The 18,584-nt window shown below is 42.7% G+C and overlaps 2 protein-coding genes and 1 long non-coding RNA gene across 4 annotated transcripts in view; 1 reads left to right on the top strand and 2 right to left on the bottom strand.

Annotated features, from left to right (window-relative positions):
* Positions 1 to 385: 385 nt before the first annotated feature.
* Positions 386 to 12,605, bottom strand: ccdc28b (coiled-coil domain containing 28B). The gene is made up of 6 exons (XM_062962526.1): positions 12,468 to 12,605; positions 8,359 to 8,546; positions 6,670 to 6,845; positions 4,700 to 4,854; positions 4,186 to 4,208; positions 386 to 2,325 (listed from the first exon to the last, which is right to left on the bottom strand). The coding sequence occupies exons 2-6, from the start codon at positions 8,526 to 8,528 to the stop codon at positions 2,271 to 2,273; spliced, it is 579 nt and encodes a 192-aa protein (XP_062818596.1). The 5' UTR covers positions 8,529 to 8,546; positions 12,468 to 12,605; the 3' UTR covers positions 386 to 2,270.
* On the top strand, positions 11,208 to 17,609 carry LOC134293800 (uncharacterized). Its single transcript, XR_010000756.1, has 2 exons — positions 11,208 to 12,185; positions 13,774 to 17,609. It is a non-coding gene; the product is annotated as an uncharacterized LOC134293800 (long non-coding RNA).
* txlna (taxilin alpha) overlaps positions 16,299 to 18,584 on the bottom strand; it is a 15,840-nt gene continuing 13,554 nt past the window's right edge. For both annotated transcript variants that reach the window (XM_003228725.3, XM_008122495.2), the window contains exon 12: positions 16,299 to 18,332. In XM_003228725.3, the coding sequence (XP_003228773.1) occupies positions 18,048 to 18,332 (285 nt within the window). In that variant the 3' untranslated portion in view covers positions 16,299 to 18,047. The remainder of the gene's footprint in view (positions 18,333 to 18,584) is intronic.

Genomic DNA, 18,584 nt, shown 5'->3' with positions numbered 1-18,584 from the left:
CACATAGGGGAAAAATGTGGAACATTTAGGACAAATTATATACATGAGACATAGTTTTCCAAAGTACCTTTAACAAGCCAGGCTTCCCAGAGGAAAAAGGGGAAGGAAGGCAGGGAATGTGGAAGAAAAGGAGGAAAGGGGAGGGAAAGTGAGGAAGAAAAAGGGAAAGGAAGGAAAAGCGGGAGGAAAGGAGAAAGAAAGGAAGGGAAGGGAGGAAGAAGGGAAGGAAAGGAGGGGGAAGGAGGAAGAAAAAGAGAGAAAAAAGGAGACTTCAGTGAGTGGGGACCTGGCCCAGGTAAACTAGACATCCCAAGGACCCAGGGCTGGTTTTCTCATGCTACATGTAGATCATATGAATGCCCATGAATGATGATAACAATAAGAATAAACAGCAACAATAATTATTTTTATTTGTTCCCAGCCTCTCCTTGAAGCAGGATATGACCCAGTGAAAATACACATATAAAGCATAAGACCATTAATACTCTGTGTGTGTGTGTGTGTGTGTGTGTGTGTGTGTGTGTAGGACAAAAAACATTTACAATACATTACAATCATGCATACGAATTAAATGTACTGTACGTCTAAAATCCATAGTTTAAAATTGACTACATTTCTTATGGAAGAGTAATAATAAATTTCCCAAACTGATCATTCAAATGATGGACACATTTCTGTCTTTAAGAAGAGTCCTTGCCCCAAAATATGGGAATATTGGGATCGCATCTTGTTCTGTCGATATACATGGAGATTAAATTTGGAGATTGGAAGTACTCTCGCCAGGCAGGGAAAGGCCAGCCATTCATTAATGTTTTCAATTTTTTGGCACATACACAAAGAAAGCAAAGCAGTTTCAGAAGAAAATGAGTGGCTGGAGAGACAGTCGAAGGGAGGCCAGTACTACAGGAGAGTCTCACTTATCCAACATTCGCTTATCCAACGTTCTGGATTATCCAACGCATTTTTGTAGTCAATGTTTTCAATACATCGTGATATTTTGGTGCTAAATTCGTAAATACAGTAATTACAACATAACATTACTGTGTATTGAACTACTTTTTCTGTCAAATGTGTTGTATAACATGATGTTTTGGTGCTTAATTTGTAAAATCATAACCTAATTTGATGTTTAACAGACTTTTCCTTGATCCCTCCTTATTATCCAACATATTTGCTTATCCAACGTTCTGCCGGCCCGTTTATGTTGGATAAGTGAGACTCTACTGTAATTCGAAAGCATACATTTTGCTGAGAATATATTTCTACACTGCAGAGTTTACAGCAGTTCAATTGCACTTCATTTGATAGAATCCTGGGATTTGTAGTTCTGCTAAGGGAAGCTTACTCGATGGCAGCATTTTTGGGGTGCACCTATACCAGGCATGGGCAAACTTTGGCTCTCCAGGTGTTTTGGATTGCAACTCCCACAATTCCTAACAGCCGGTAGGCTGTTAGGAATTGTGGGAGTTGTAGTCCAAAACACCTGGAGGGCCGAAGTTTGCCCATGCCTGATCTATACAGTAGAATAAATGTAGTTAGAGCTGCCATGGCTCAATGCTATGGAATCCTGGGAGCTGTAGTTTGGTAAGGCATCGGCATTGTTGGACGGAAGAGGCTAAAGATCGAGTGAAACTACAACTCCCATTATTCCATCGCATGGAGCCATCTCAATTCATATGGTAGATCCCACTGGAAGACCGATGGCTGAAAACTTAGAATTCTCCAATATATTCCTTCATGGCCCTTGGCAGACTAAAAATCCCAAGATTGACATAAACTGCTCTGTTTGCATTGTGCATATTTGCAGGGCCATGAAAGTGGTAGATCCAGCCAAAGTCTGGAAGGCCAATGAGTGAAAATCTTAAACTCTTCAACAGAGACTCCTCCCTGGTCCTTAGCAAACTACATATCCCAAGGTTCAATAGAAACTGCTCCATTTGCATTGTGTAACAAAGAACTTTTTCCTCTTTTTGGCACATGATTTCAAAGCAGTCCGGCATAGTCCAGGCCCGGCATCCCAGGGATTATTTTTGTCTCGTGTTTCCGAAGAATTGTCTCTTCCAGGTTCATTGATTTCCGATCTCTCCCCGTTTACTTGGCCACAGAGTTGGTTCTTTCCCCAGATTGTCCTCGCTGTGGATCCTTTTGAATGTCAAAACCCTGCTTTGCAAAGCCCTGCCTCCCAAATATTTCGGTAGCCTTTTACTCGGGCCCTTTCCTTTCCGAGACTGAAATAAATGGAGAAAGGAGGATCCGGCAGATTCCTTTTTCTAGACAGCGGCTGCATCTTCCAAGTCGGGGTTTTCTGCCAAGTGGAGCTTCTGTCTGAGGGATCGTCACGTTAAGGGGAAAAAATAAAATAAAATTGCATCTACACTGTAGAATTAATCCAGTTTGATATTTCTTTCCTCTATTATTATTATTATTATTATTATTATTATTATTATTATTATTATTATTATTATTTTATTATGACACAGCAAACAAGATAGTTATGCTGGATTTCGTATCACAAAATCACAAGTCGAACACTTCCCAAGTGTCTAGGACTGTGATCCAGTTTGATATTTCTTTCCTATTATAATTATTATTGTACGACACAGCAAACAAGATAGTCATGCTGGATTTCATATCACAAAATCACAAGTCGAACACTTCCCAAGTGTCTAGGACTGTGTGATGTATTTTCGGATGATGTGCGCAGATCCCAGCAGGGTGGCCTTTTGCAGTTGGCAGATCGTGATTTTGTCAATGTCTATTGTTTCCAAATGCCGGCTGAGATCTTTTGGCATGGCACCCAGTGTGCCCATCACCACCAGGACCACCTGCACTGGTTTCTGCCAGAGACTTTGAAGTTCCATCTTGAGGTCCTCATAGTGGCTGAGTTTTTCCTGTTGTTTTTCGTCAATGCGACTGTCCCCTGGGATGGCAACATCAATGATCCAAACCTTTTTCTTTTCCACAACTGTGATGTCTGGTGTGTTGTGTTCCAGAACTTTGTCAGTCTGGATTCGGAAGTCCCACAGTATCTTTGCGCCCCCAGACTGACAAAGTTATTATTATTATTATTATTATTATTATTAACTTTTTAATATACTGCCTTTTCCCCCTATAAGGACTAAGATCTCTTTCACAGCCATATAATCCAGACTATCAAAGCAGATAATCCACAATATCTGCTTTGAACCGGGTTATCTGAGTCCACACTGCCATATAATCCAGTTCAATGTGGATTTTATACCGCTGTGTGGAAGGAGCCTCACTTGAACTGCCATGGCTCAATGCTATGGGGTCCTGGGTGTTGTAGCTTGGTGAGCTATTGAATGCATCTACACTGTAGAATTAACCCAGTTTGATACCACTTCAACTGCCCTGGCTCAGTACTATGGGACTTGTAGTTTGATGATGATGATTATTATTATTAATATAACACTATTATTATTATTATTATTATTATTATTATTATTAACACAAAGACAGAGTTTGACACAGCAAATGAGATATATATGCTGTAGTTATTATTATTATTATTATTATTATTATTATTATTATTATTATTATATTCCCATCTTTTTCCCCATAGGGATTCACTTGAACTTCCATGGCTCAGTGCTATGGGGTCCTGGGAGTTGTAGCTTGGTAACGTATTAAATACATCTGCACTGTAGAATTAACTCAGTTTGTTGTTGTTGTTGTTATTGTTGTTGTTATTATTATTATTAATATTCCACCTTTTTCCTCATAGGGACTCACTTGAACTTCCATAGCTCAATGCTATGGGGTCCTGGGAGTTGTAGCTTGTTGAGATATTGAGTACACCTAAACTGTAGAATTAACCCAGTTTGATACCATTTCAATTGCCCCGGCTCAATACTATGGAATCTGTAGTTCGATGAGGCAATAGAACACTTTGGCAAAAAAGGCTAAAGGACTTGTAGGTCCCCTCTATGCAACAGCATTTGAAAAAATATATAATAATCCAGTTCAAAGCAGACAATGTGGATTATATGACAGTGTTGAAGGGGGCTCAGGCTTTCAAGATCCCATAGCACCGAGCCATGTGCACTAAACTGCATTAATTCTGCAGTGTAGATGCATTCTACTAACCTCCCCACTGAGCCAATCCATTCCTTCTCCATTTGCCCCAGGAATTATGACAAACTATAACTTCTTCAATAAGGATACATGGAATTGCTGAGTTCCTCCAGCTGCAAAACCAAAGAGAATACATTGTGAACAACAAAGGTAAATAAGGAAAATCACAAAGCAGTTGGATCTATACAATACAATCAATTTGGCCAGCTGTAAACAATGCAAAGCTGTAACATTAAACAGACAAAAACAATTTGCAGATGCCCTCACTAATCAACTATGCTATCCTCATGGTTACTCACTAATGGGCGGATCCCACTCAGACACTTGCAAATCAGGCTTGCTCATTGCACCCTTTACGCTTATTTATCAGACAATGGTTCTTTCCTCCCAGCCTGGACATTCCACAGGTATATATATACGCCACTATCAGATCCTCTGAAGATAACAGCAGCCACAGATGCAGGCGAAACGTCGGGAGAAAGTGCTGCTAAAGCATGGCCACACAGCTCGGAAACCACACAACACCCCATTTTGGTGTATGTTTGCATAAATTACAGCCATCCAGAGAGCAAAAGCACCCAGGAAAAGAAGCAGAACATCTCACATTGGTCAGCAGCTGGTCCAGGTTCCGGTCGGCCGCGGTCTTCTTCTGATCCTCGGCCAGTTCCTCCACGTAAACGTCGAGGCTGAAGTGCAGCCGGGCCAGTTTCTCCTGCATCTCCCGAACATGTTCCAACTGCTCAAAGGAACACTCCTTCCCTGCAAGAGGACGACGACGACAATAGCAGCCCTTGCAATCAATTACTGCATTTTATTCATCTTACCAGTATATTCGAGTCGGCTTATACTCAAGTACAGGGGTCCTCAAACTTTTGAAGCAGAGGGTCGGTCCACAATCCTTCAGACTGTTGAGGGGCCGAATTATCATTTGAAAAAAAAATACAAACAAATTCCTATGCATATTGCACATGTCTTATTTGTAGTGCAACAACAACAACAACGAAAGAACAATACAATATTTAAAAATGAAAACAATTTTAACCAACATAAACCTATCAGGATTTCAATGGAAAGTGTGGGCCTGCTACTGGCCAATGAGATAGTCAAGTTAATTAGGATTGTTGTTGTTGTGTGCCTTCAAGTCATTTCATACTTTGGTCGAGCCTAAGTCTAAAATTAATTATTGATTTACTACATTTATATCCCTCCCTTCTCACCCCGAAGGGGATTCAGAGCAGCTGTATGTACATACAATATATTATATTAGCATACCACAATATTAGCATTATATATCATCATATTGAACTATACCACTATACTATTATATAATATGTAATATATAACATATAATTAATATTATTATATGGTATTATTATTAGTATTATATTGTATAACATAATATTATTATCAATATTATATTATAAAACTGAGGGTGAGGGCCAGGTAAATGACCTATAGAATCATAGAATCATAGAATAGTAGAGTTGGAAGAGACCTCATGGGCTATCTAGTCCAACCCCCCGCTAAGAAGCAGGAAATCGCATTCAAAGCACCCCCGACAGATGGCCATCCAGCCTCTGCTTAAAAGCTTCCAAAGAAGGAGCCTCCGCCACAGTCTGGGGGAGAGAGTTCCACTGTCGAACAGCTCTCACAGTGAGGAAGTTCTTCCTGATGTTCAGGTGGAATCTCCTTTCCTGTAGTTTGAAGCCATTGTTCCGTGTCCTAGTCTGCAGGGCAGCAGAAAACAAGCTTGCTCCCTCCTGCCTATGACTTCCCTTCACGTATTTGTACATGGCTATCATGTCTCCTCTCAGCCTTCTCTTCTGCAGGCTAAACATGCCCAGCTCTTTAAGCCGCTCCTCATGAGGAGGCTTGCTCCTTTGAGGGCTGCATCCGGCCCCCGGGCCTTAGTTTGGGGACCCCTGCTCAAGTATATTTATTTATTTATTTATTTATTTATTTATTTACAGTATTTATATTCCACCCTTCTCACCCCGAAGGGGACTCAGGGCGGATTACAATGAACACATATATGGCAAACATTCAATGCCAACAGACAAACAACATACATTAGACAGACTCAGAGGCATTTTTAACATTTTTCCAGCTTCACGATTCCGGCCACAGGGGGAGCTGTTGCTTCACCGTCCAGTAGTGGCTGTACTTCCTCATTCCTTTCCTCGTGTTTTGCTGGCAGTTTTATGGTGTTGTAAATTAGCCTCCCGCATAAAGCGTCCCTAAATTTCCCTAATTGACAGGTGCAACTGTCTTTCGGGGCTGCATAGGTCAACAGCAAGCCGGGGCTATTAATGGTCGGAGGCTTAACCCGACCCGGGCTTCGAACTCATGACCTCTCGATCAGTAGTGATTTATAGCAGCTGGTTACTAGCCAGCTGCGCCACAGCCCAGCCCCTAATTACCGGTATATACAGTAATTAGACTTTGTAAAGTGATTTGCTTTTCTCTCTTCCCCCCTCCCCCCCCCCCCCCAATATATAGTGTCTCAATATATGATTTAAATGTTTTAAAAAGTCTGTTCTGGAGCCCCTGTGTTGGTTCTCCGGGGCCACTCACCAAAGGCCTGGAGCTTCCCGGAGTGGAAGTCGTTGAGGAGGTTGAGGAGGCCGCCTTCCATTTCGTAGACGTCCGAGACGTCGGTGAGGAAGGAGTGCTGGAGGGGGGTCCCCACCGCGGTCCCAACGCTGGGGGCCCCTCCGGGCTGTGGGGCCCGGCCCTTCTCCTTAGTCGGCCTGAGAAAGAAAAAGAAGGAGGAGAAAGAGGAGATCCAGGGGTGGAAACCGTCCTCTTTCCTCCAAGCACAAAGGGACTTCCCTTTCCTCAAAAACAGGGAATTCTGCCAACCGTTTCCTGACATTGTTTGAATCGGAAAGGAGATCATTGCACTATGCAACAACATTTGAAAAAATATATATATTCCTTGTTTGGAAGTGTTTTTAATTGTGCGGTCCTTACTTTGAAAGTAGTTGTTCTACCCCAGAAACTATTTTGAATTGGTTGGGACTCGATGATGAGATACTCATTGCAAAACTAGAGCTAATAATAATAATAATAATAATAAACATGTGGGAAGTGTTCGACTTGTGATTTTATTTATATACTGCCCTATCTCATTGCAAAACTAGAGTAAATAATAATAGTAATAATTCTTTATTTATATACCACCCTATCTCATTGCAAAACTAGAGCAAATAATAGTAATAATAATTCTTTATTTATATATCACCCTATCTTGTTGCAAAACTAGAGCAAATAATAATACTTTATTTATATACCGCCCTATCTCATTGCAAAACTAGAGCAAATAATAATAATAATACTTTATTTATATACCTCCCTATTCCTTTGCAAAACTAGAGCAAATAATAATAATAAAAATACTTTATTTATATACCACCCTATCTCGTTGCAAAACTAGAGCAAATAATAATAATAATAATGATAATGATAATTTATTTTTATACTGCCCTATCTCATTGCAAAACTAGAGCTAATAATAATAATAATAATAATAATAATAATGATAATTTATTTTTATACCGTCCTATCTCATTGCAAAACTAGAGCTAATAATAATAATAATAATAATAATAATAATAATAATAATAATAATAATACTTTATTTATAAACTGCCCTATCTCCTCAGGGTGGTTTGCAGCATGATAAAAACAATACAATACAATACAATACACATAAAAAACAGAACCATGCAACAATTTAAAATAATACAAATGGTACACATAAATATGCAACATATGTGTATGTGTCGCAGGGTGTCCCTCCCGCACAGACAAAGTAGTTGCAGTTTATACACTTTTCCCATGTTTTTGTGATTGAACCGATTAGCAAATGATATTATTATTATTAATAGTATTACAAAGGAGAAGAGGAAAAAACAAAAACAACATTGATTTGCAGACAAAGACAAACACCATGCTCTTGGCTCTTTTTCCCCAAATGCTGTAAGCTATAGGGCTTCCAAAGCAATGGGAAAGGGGCCTTCTTGGACTACAACTCCCACAATTCTGGATGGTGGCTTCTGGGAGTGGCAGTCCTTAAAGAAGGCTCCTTTCCCAAAGCTCGGAAGGACTACCAGCGGCCTCTGAGCATGTGTAGAGTGTCCCTCTTTGAAGAGCAGGTATTGAAATGCTTCCCTGTATTTCTCCCCGGCCTGCTTTCTGTGGGCTCTGGGTTCGAATCCCACTTCCCACCCTCCTCTTTCAAAAGCCATGTCCCCGGCTGACCTCTTGGCCTTGGCCCTCTGCTTCGGGGAAGGCAGGTGGGGTCTTCCCAGGGCGAAGGAGGTGCTCTTGTTGGAGGGGGCCGGCAGACGGCGGAGGGCCGTGGGGGGCAAAACCGGGGCCGGGGCTGGTGGGGGGCCCTTGGGGCTCCGCTTTTTCCGCTTCTCTTCCATTGCCAGGACCAGCGACACCTGCAAGTAGACACAACAGCACAGAGAGGGTCACCCTTTCCCTCCATATATATACAAACAGACACCAGTGTGTGTGTATATCTATATGTGTGTGTATCTCCTCCATTAAGATAGGCAAAGGTTTTCCCCTGACATTAAGTCTAGTCGTGTCCAACTCTGGAAGATGGTGCTCATCTCCATTTCTAAGCCGAAGATCCGGCGTTGTCCGTAGACACCTCCAAGGTCATGTGGCCAGCATGACTGCATGGAGCGCCATTACCTTCCCGCCGGTGCGGTACCTATTGATCTACTCACATTTGCATGTTTTCGAACTGCTAGGTTGGCAGGAGTATATATATAGATAGAGTGTGTGTGTATATCCTCCGGTAACATATTTTATATATACCGTATTCACCTTTTCTCCCCATATGTGTATGTAGAGAATATGTGTGAGTGTGTATACATGCATGTATGTATATGTGTTTGTGTGTTTATTGCCTGCAGTAGCATAACATTAAATATATATATATACACATACAATCCTTCAGTAACGTAAAATTACACACACACACACACACACACACATATATTTATACATACAGTATATTCCTTAGTATATACAACATTATGTGTGTGTATGTGTATGTATGTGTGTGTGTATATATATATATATATGTGTGTGTGTGTGTGTGTGTGTATGTATGTGTGTGTGTGTGTATGTATATATATATAAGAGATAGAGTGTGTGTGTATATATCCTCCAGTAACATATTTTATATACGTATATATGTGTGTGTGTGTGTGTGTATATATATATATGTATGTATAAAAGGGTAATGGAATCACGGCACCGGACAAAACAACTAAACTAAATGCCCCACAACCTTGAAAATTGACAGCACAACCTCTCATCCATGCCTCTACGTTCATACAACAAAAAGAAAAGTAAAATTAAGTCCTAGCCACAGCAACGCGTGGCTGGGCACAGCTAATATATATATATCTATATATATAAAAGAGTGATGGCATCACGGCAATTCACAAAACAACAAAAGTACAGGCCCCCCCAACCTCAAAATTTGACAACACAACCCATCATCCACGCCTCAAGGTTGATACAACAAAAAGAAAAGAAAAATAAAGTCCTAATTAGAGGGAGAGCAATAATTTTTTTATCCAATTGCTGCCAGTTTAGAGGGCTAATCTCTGCCCACTTGGTTGTCTAGCAACCAAGGGACAGCCAGGTTTCAGTTAGGGGACAGGCAGGTTTAGGCCTCACTGAGTCTTCTTCCACAGATTATCTAATTTGCACTGGATTATATGGCAGTGTAGACTCAAGGCCCTTCTACACAGCTATATAACCCATTTATAATCTTATATTATCTGCTTTGCACTGGATTATCTTGACTCCGCACTACCATATAATCCATCTCAGTGTGCATTTTATACAGCTGTGAAGAAGGGGCCTCAGATAATCCAGTTCTGAGCAGATAATATAAGATTAGAAATATGCAGTAGAGTCTCACTTATCCAACGTAAACAGGCCGGCAGGATAAGTGAATATGTTGGATAATAAGAAGGGATTCAGGAAAAGCCAATTAAACATCAAATTAGGTAATCGTTATACAAATTAAGCACCAAAACATCATATTATACAACAAATTTGACAGAAAAAGTAGTTCCATGCGCAGTAATGCTATGTAGTATTTACAGTAGAGTCTCACTTATCCAACACTCGCTTATCCAACGTTCTGGATTATCCAACGCATTTTTGTAGTCAATGCTTTCAATATATCGTGAGCCCCCACTGTTAGCCCCAGCTTCTGCCAACCCAGAAGTTCGAAAACATGCAAATGTGAGTGCATCAATAGGTACTGCTCCGGCGGGAAGGTAACGCCGCTCCATGTAGTCATCCCACATGACCTTGGAGGAGTCTACGGACAACGCCGGCTCTTCGGCTTAGAAATGGAGATGGGCACCAACCTCCAGAGTAAGACACGACTGGACTTAATGTCAGGGGAAAACCTTTACCCTTGACCTTAACTACCACCAATTCCTCAATACTTTATTTCCCAGACCACCAGACTTCGCCACAGCAACGCGTGGCCGGGCACAGCTAGTCTATATATATAAAAGAGTGATGGCATCACAGCAATTCACAAAACAACAAAAGTACAGGCCCCCCAACCTCAAAATTTGACAACACAACCCATCATCCACGCCTCAAGGTTGATACAACAAAAAGAAATGAAAAATAAAGTCCTAATTAGAGGGAGAGCAATAATTTTTTTTATCCAATTGCTGCCAGTTTAGAGGGCTAATCTCTGCCCACTTGGTTGCCTAGCAACCAAGGGACAGCCAGGTTTCAGTTAGGGGACAGGCAGATTTAGGCCTCACTTAGGCTTCTTCCACAGATTATCTAATTTGCACTGGATTATATGGCAGTGTAGATTCAAGGCCCTTCAACACAGCTATATAACCCATTTATAATCTTATATTATCTGCTTTGAACTGGATTATCTTGACTCCGCACTACCATATAATCCACTTCAGTGTGCATTTTATACAGCTGTGAAGAAGGAGCCTCATATAATCCAGTTCTGAGCAGAGAATATAAGATTATCAATATACAGTAGAGTCTCACTTATCCAACGTAAACAGGCCGGCAGGATAAGTGAATATGCAGAACAATATAATCTCTAAAACCAGGACAGTAAATAAACAGGGGAATTCCACACAGGAAACAATCAGGGCCAGCTAACACCTCCCAACAAAGTATTCCCATCATCAAAGTCTGGCAAATCCTGTTTTCTCAGGGCCACAGACAGTAGAAGCACATAAAATATCGCAAACAACATCACTCTGAAAACAAGGGTATTCCAGACAGGAAACAATCAGGGCCAGCTAACACCTCCCAACAAAGTATTCCCATCATCAAAGTCTGGCAAATCCTCTGTTTTCTCAGGGCCACAGACAGTAGAAGCACATAAAATATCGCAAACAACACCACTCTGAAAACAAGGGAATTCCAGACAGGAAACAATCAGGGCCAGCTAACACCTCCCAACAAAAAATTCACTCAGGGTGGAAACAGCCAGGCTTTAAAGCTGCAAGGCCATTACTTCCTAATCATTTTTCCTAATTGCAGCATTCATACTTGCCTCCAACAAACAAAAAAAACCAATCAGAAATATTGTATATTCACAACCTTTAGGAAATAATATCCCCTGATGGCGCAGCGTGTTAACGCGCTGAGCTGCTGAACTTCTGGACCGAAAGGCCACAGGTTTGAATTGGGGGAGCGGAGAGAGCCCCCACTGTTAGCCCCAGCTTCTGCCAACCCAGAAGTTCGAAAACATGCAAATGTGAGTGCATCAATAGGTACTGCTCCGGCGGGAAGGTAACGCCGCTCCATGTAGTCATCCCACATGACCTTGGAGGAGTCTACAGACAACGCCGGCTCTTCGGCTTAGAAATGGAGATGGGCACCAACCCCCAGAGTCAGACATGACTGGACTTAATGTCAGGGGAAAACCTTTACCCTTTATCTTAACTACCAACAATTCCTCAATACTTTATTTCCCAGACCACCAGACTTCGCCACAGCAACGCGTGGCCGGGCACAGCTAGTTCTATTATAAAACGGAGGCTGCGGGCCAGGTAAATGACCTTGGAGGGCCTTAGTTTGGGGACCCCTGGTTTATACTATCTCCCCCTCACTTTAAAATGGATGTGATGTGGGGATTCTTCTCCCCACCCCCAGGAAAGGTCCATGGCTGGCCCACCAAAGGGAAGCATGGGGAGAGGAAGGGGGTCTTTGTGGGATGGGGCATGCGTGGGGTTTCCCATTGGCCGCCTGGAAGAGGCATCCATGGCCAGGCTGGCCTCCCCAAGTCCAATCTCTCTCTCTCTCTCTCTGCCTGGGAAGCCTATGGAACTGACCTCTCTGCAGGATGGATGAACGACGCCGGATCCGAGTTTTTCTCTCTCTTTTTCTCCACGAAAGGGGGGGGGGGGGTGTCAAGGATGAGGTTGCCTTGTTTTTAAATAGGAAGGGGGGGGGGTCACACATCTCTCTCCCCCTCCTTTTGCAAAAGCAAACAGCCAATCAGGGAAAGGGAAAGAAAGCCCTTCTCCAAAAGACGAGGGCTTGCATTGGTTTTTTTTTTCCCTTTTGCACCCAAATCTCAGGCCACAATGCTTTTTTTTTTGCATTTATTTTATTTGTTGGGGTTTCTTTTGGCATTTATTTTATTATTTTAGTATTTTTTGGGTTTTTTTAAGGATTGTATTTTTAAGCTTTTTCATTTGTTATGTTTGTTTTTTTTTTAAAAAAAACAACGATGTCTTTTTTAGGCTTTTTCATTTGTTATGATTTTTTAAAAAAAGGTTTGATTTAATTTTGGATTTTTGCATTTTTAGGATTTTTTTAAAAAAAGCTTTAGGATATTATTTTGTAAGGATTATATTTATCTTTTACATTTGTTTGTACAGTAGAGTCTCACTAATCCAAGCCTCGCTTATCCAAGCCTCTGGATAATCCAAGCCATTTTTGTAGTCAATGTTTTCAATATATCGTGATATTTTGGTGCTAAATTCATAAATACAGTAATTACTACGTAGCATTACTGCATATTGAACTGCTTTTTCTGTCAAATTTGTTGTATAACATGAAGTTTTGGTGCTTAATTTGTAAAATCATAACCTAATTTGATGTTTAATAGGCTTTTTCTTAATCTCTCCTTATTATCCAAGATATTCGCTTATCCAAGCTTCTGCCGGCCCATTTAGCTTGGATAAGTGAGACTCTACTGTATTTAAATAAATTGTTTTTTTATTTTCTGAGGATTTTACTTAAAGATTTTTAAAGGATTTATTTTATTTTTTTATGATTAGAATGTTCCCTCACTTATCTCTGGAGTTAGGTTCCAGGAGCACCCGCAATAAGTGAAAATCCGCAAAGTAGAGACACTATATTTATTTTAATATTTATACATTATTTTAGTAGTTATGCACTATTTTAAGTTTTTATCAACCAATTGTGAGTTTATAAATCGCCTCCTCCTCCTCCCGTTGCCGCTTGGGCTCCTTTTCTCTCCCTTTGGCTTCTCCTTCCTCCCTTCCTTAGGCTGTACATTGTAATTTTTTATGATTTATAAGTCTTTTAGTTTATTAAAAACCGTGAAACAGCAAATGCACGAAAAGTGAACTGAGAAGTAGTGAGGGAACACTGTATTTTATTTTTTAGGCTAAGTCAGGCATGGGCGAACTTTGGCCCTCCAGGTGTTTTGGACTTCAACTCCCACAATTATAGAATCATCATTTGGAAGAGATTTCGTGAGTCCAACCCCATTCGGCCAAGAAGCAGGAAAAGCACATTCAAAGGACCTCCAACAGATGGCCATCCAAAGAAGGAGCTGCAACCACATCCAGGGCAGAGAGTTCCACTGCTGAACAACTCTCACAGCGAGGAAGTTCTTCCTAATGTTCAGGTGGAATCTCCTTTTCTGTAGAATGAAGACGTTCTGCGTCGTAGTCTCCAGGGCAGCAGAAAACAAGCTTGTTCCCTCCTATGACTTCCCTTCACATCTTGATCCATGGTCCTCATCATGCCTCCTCTCAGCCTTCTCTTCTCCAGCTAAACATGCCCAGCTCTTTAAGCCGCTCCTCATAAGGCTTGTTCTTGACCCTTGATCATTTTATTCACCCTCTTCCGGACACATCCCAGCTTGCCAACATCTCCCTTCAATTGTGGTGCCCAGAATTGGACCCAGTGTGATTCCAGGTGTGGTCTGACCAAGGCAGAATAGAGGAATAGCATGTCTTCCCTGGATCAAGACACTAGACTCTTATTTACGCAGGCCACAATCCCATTGGCTTTTTTTGCCCCTGCATCATATTGTTGGCTCATGTTTAACTTGTTCTCCACGAGGACTCCAAGATCTTTTTAACACGTGGTGCCCCCCATTCTGTATCTTTTCATTTAATTTTTTTCTGCCTAAGTGGAGTATCTTGCATCTGTCCCTGTTGAAGTTCATTCTGTTAGTTTCGTCCCATCAAAATGAAGTTCAACAGGAGCCTCTAGTTGGACGAGGCTGGTGGAGGCTCCAAATAACCAAACCGAATCTAAAGTTGACCAAAAACTGATTCGTAACCCTTTTGATACAATTCCTAAAAGCGGTAGCTGTTACAGTAGCAATAGTGGCCAGCTACTGGTCAAAGGACATTTAGTACAGTGGTTCCCAACCTGTGGTCCATGGACCACCAGTGGTCCCTAAGAACTAAAATATGGGCCGCGGCCTCACTGTTACTACAGAGCGACTGGTCTCACGAAATCCTCTTATAGTGTCAAGGCAACGGGGATGTCAGGAGCGGAGAGGCTGACTACCCACTAAAGGTGCGACAACAAGCCTCCTGACTGCTGCTTCTCCTCCTTCTCCCTCCCCAAGTGAATAATAATAATAGTAATAATGTGTGTATATGTGTGTATGTGTCATCCCTAATAATCTTGGAAGCTAAACAAGTGTTAGCTCAGGTTAGGACTTGGATGTCAGGAGGGGAGAGGCTGACTACTCACTAAAGGTGTGACAACAAACCTCCTGACTGCTGCTTCTCCTCCTTCTCCCTCCCCGAGTGAATAATAATAATAGTAATAATGTGTGTGTATGTGTCATCCCTAATAATCTTGGAAGCTACCAGGTTAGGACTTGGATGTCAAGAGGGGAGAGGTTGACTACCCACTAAAGGTGCGACAACAAGCCTCCTGACTGCTGCTTCTCCTCCTTCTCCCTCCCCGAGTGAATAATAGTAATAGTAATAATGTGTGTATATGTGTGTGTGTCATCCCTAATAATCTTGTAAGCTAAACAAGTGTTAGCCTAGGTTGGGACTTGGATGTCAGGAGGGGAGAGGCTGACTACTCACTAAAGGTGTGACAACAAGCCTCCTGACTGCTGCTTCTCCTCCTTCTCCCTCCCTGAGTGAATAATAATAATAGTAATAATGTGTGTATATGTGTGTATGTGTCATCCCTAATAATCTTGGAAGCTACCAGGTTAGGACTTGGATGTCAAGAGGGGAGAGGTTGACTACCCACTAAAGGTGCGACAAGCCTCCTGACTGCTGCTTCTCCTCCTTCTCCCTCCCCGAGTGAATAATAATAGTTTTTTTTCGTATCAGGAGCCACCGGAGTTGCTTCTGGAGTGAGAGAATTGGCCATCTGCAACGATGTTGCCCAGGGGATGCCCGGATGTTTTGATGTTTTACCATCCTTATGGGAGGCTTCTCTCATGTCCCTGCAATGGAGCTGGAGCTGAAAGAGGGAGCTTATCCGCACTCTCCCTGGGTGGGATTCGAACCTGGCAGTTTTCAGGTCAGCAACCCAACCTTCAAGTCACGAGGCTTTTATCCCCTAGGCCACCGGAGGCTCCAATAATAATAGTAATAATGTGTGTATATGTGTGTGTGTGTCATCCCTAATAATTTTTTTTGGAAGCTGAACAAGGGTTGGCCGAGGTTAGGACTTGGATGGGAGACCCCCAAGGAAAATTCAGGAGAACCGAGTCCCCTTAGGGAGATGGGGCGGGATATAAGAATAAATATATTATTATTATTATTATTAACCATTTCTGAGAATGCCTCACCTAAGGAAGCTATGGGTTCTCCATAGCGATTGTGTTCAAATCCCCACTGGGCTCTTTAGGGCAAGTCACATTCTCTCAGCCTCGGGGAGGGGGACCCAATCCCAGCCCTCAAAAGAACAGAGCCGACACATTTCCCGTCATCAAGTTTTATGTTCATTTCTATCGGATACAAAGGTACATACAACGGATCTGATGATTATAGGCTATTGATACCACAGCGTCTGAAGAAAAGCCAAGAAGGAAGGAAGGAAGGAAGGAAGCAAAAAAGGCCTGGCCACAAGGCGGAGAAAATACATTCACTTGCCATGGGACCGTCTTGCCAGGAACTGGAAGGGGGCCCTTTAAAGCGGGAAGGAAGCGGGCTCCAAAAGTAATAATCTGAGGGCCCACCGCTTGAGACTCGGCATTGAAAGCTGTGGCCTAAATCCCAAAGCCTTCTTTTAAAGGCGGTGGGATTGGGATCCTAAAACCTCCCAAATGCTGCCGAACTGTGCCACTCATCAGCCCAGGCGAGGCTGAGGGATGCTGGGAGTTGCAGACCAACATTATTTATTGAATTCTCACTCCATGCGTCCCTTTAATGCCGTAGGAAGCTCCCAAAACCTTCCTTACTCACTGGGCTGGAAAGCAAAGCGGAAGAAGGATAAAACCAGCCAGGCAAAGGGTTCGAGGCTTTAAAAACGACCCCAAAAAGGTAGCTTTGGAAAGGAAAAACAAACAGCTGTGAGGCTTGCAATCGGTTGCAAGACTGAATTGCAATCCTCAACCAGGATTGAGAAAAGTCCCAAACTAAAAAGTAGCATCAATGCAGTTTCGATGCTGCTTTCGTTCCTAAAGTTTCAAACTGCATTCATCGCCAACGCTGTGGGATCCTGGGAGCCTTTTCTGTGTCAAACTCCTAGGATTCCATAGCATTGAGATAAGGCAATTACAGGTAGCATCAAACCGCATTAATTCCATCATGTAACGATGCACGAATGAGGATTTTTGGACTCCAACAAGCCACTTAACGGCTAAGGAAACAGAACCCATATCCTTCCCATAAAGCCCTCCTTTTCCTTGGGCTTTGAGAGCTTAAGATTTCATCTCTCCGAACCTAGGAGAGATTTAGGACCGAGCTCCCAAAGAGGGGAGGCTAATACATCCCCCTTGGTATGTGCAAAAAAGGAAGGGGGAAAAAAACCTTTGGATCAAGTTCCTTTTAATACATACACATCATTGTGCGTGTGTCTGCATATAAAGCATCGAGGCAACGGGTGAAAAGTCGTAAGGCTATGTTTCGAGAAAGATCCCGGAAGTCGCAAACAAAGTCCTGGAAGAGGGGGACGTGGCCCCAAAAAAGACAGCACACTTCAACCTTACCGTCTCTTCTTTCTCATATCTGTCTTATTCTCCAGAAGACAAACCCTGCTTTTTTTATGTGGAGGGGGGGGGGGGGAAACAACAAAAACCCTACAACTCCGGAGATTGTACGTTGTAGCTCTCTTTTTACGGGGGACAACAAAGAAAGCTACAACATTTGCTCCGAGTTCCCTGCAAAATCCACTTTTTTTTGTTTGTAATTGGAGGACACAATGTGGAATATTTGGAGCGAAACTGGGAATTGTGGATTCTTATAATCCCCCAGTTTCTTGGGTCTGTTTGCATTTGGAATCAAAAAGTGGACCATGTCGCAGAGTATAGGTTGAGATAGTTTTGCAAAAAGAAGCCAAACAAAAAAAGAAGAAGAAGAAGAAGAAGAAGAGTGGGGTAAAAGGGAGAGAAGAGAGAGTGCCTTCGGTATTGAACTGGGAAACCTGACCGGCGGACTCCCTTCCTCGCCTCCCTTGAGGCCCGGAACGGATCAGTCTCTGCAGAGGCCCGCTCGCCACCCTTTTCTTCACTCAGTTTCCTCGGCTTCGGGTTTGGAGGCTCCTATGCTGGGTCCACCGGGGCTTTCGGTGAGTCCCGCGAGGCACTCGCCGGCCGGGTCTGGACCCCGTGCTGCCGCCTCCTCCGATTGACCTTGCTGGGCGTCCAAGTTAGCCGGCGGAGAGGCCAGGGCGCAAAGGTCCTGCACCTTCTTGTTCAGGTCATTGCGCTCCGTCTGCAAAGCCCGGCAGAGCTTCTCCAGGCGCTGGATCTTGGCCTGCAGGCCTTCCAGCTCTTTGTCCCGCAGGGTTTTCTTCAAAGGCAGGGAGGGAGAAAAAGAAAGAAAGGGGTTCAGTTTCTGGACTGGCTTTTGCCCTGAAATCCCCCTCAAAGGCCATCCAGTCCAGCCCCCTTCTGCCAGGCAGGGACGGCACAATCAAAGCACCCCAGACAAATGGCCATCCAGCCTCTGCTTGAAAACGTCCAGGGAAGGAGAGTCCAATATGACCCCAGGTACTAAATTTGGAAGGAACTCCCCAAGAACCATCCAGTCCAATCTTTTTTT

This window comes from Anolis carolinensis, unplaced genomic scaffold (assembly GCF_035594765.1).
Source record: "Anolis carolinensis isolate JA03-04 unplaced genomic scaffold, rAnoCar3.1.pri scaffold_10, whole genome shotgun sequence".
Classification (NCBI taxonomy): Eukaryota; Metazoa; Chordata; class Lepidosauria; order Squamata; family Dactyloidae; genus Anolis; species Anolis carolinensis.
This window is presented reverse-complemented; position numbering and strand designations above follow the sequence as displayed.

Excerpts from the sequence above, each read along its gene's own strand:
- ccdc28b (XM_062962526.1), bottom strand. The coding sequence starts at position 8,528 with ATGGAAGAGAAGCGGAAAAAGCGGAGCCCCAAGGGCCCCCCACCAGCC. Across the intron at positions 6,846-8,358 it reads CAGAGGGCCAAGGCCAAGAG|GCCGACTAAGGAGAAGGGCC; the intron begins GTCAGCCGGGGA and ends TTTCTTTCTCAG. Across the intron at positions 2,326-4,185 it reads GAGGAACTCAGCAATTCCAT|ACAGAAGCTCCACTTGGCAG; the intron begins GTATCCTTATTG and ends ACGATCCCTCAG.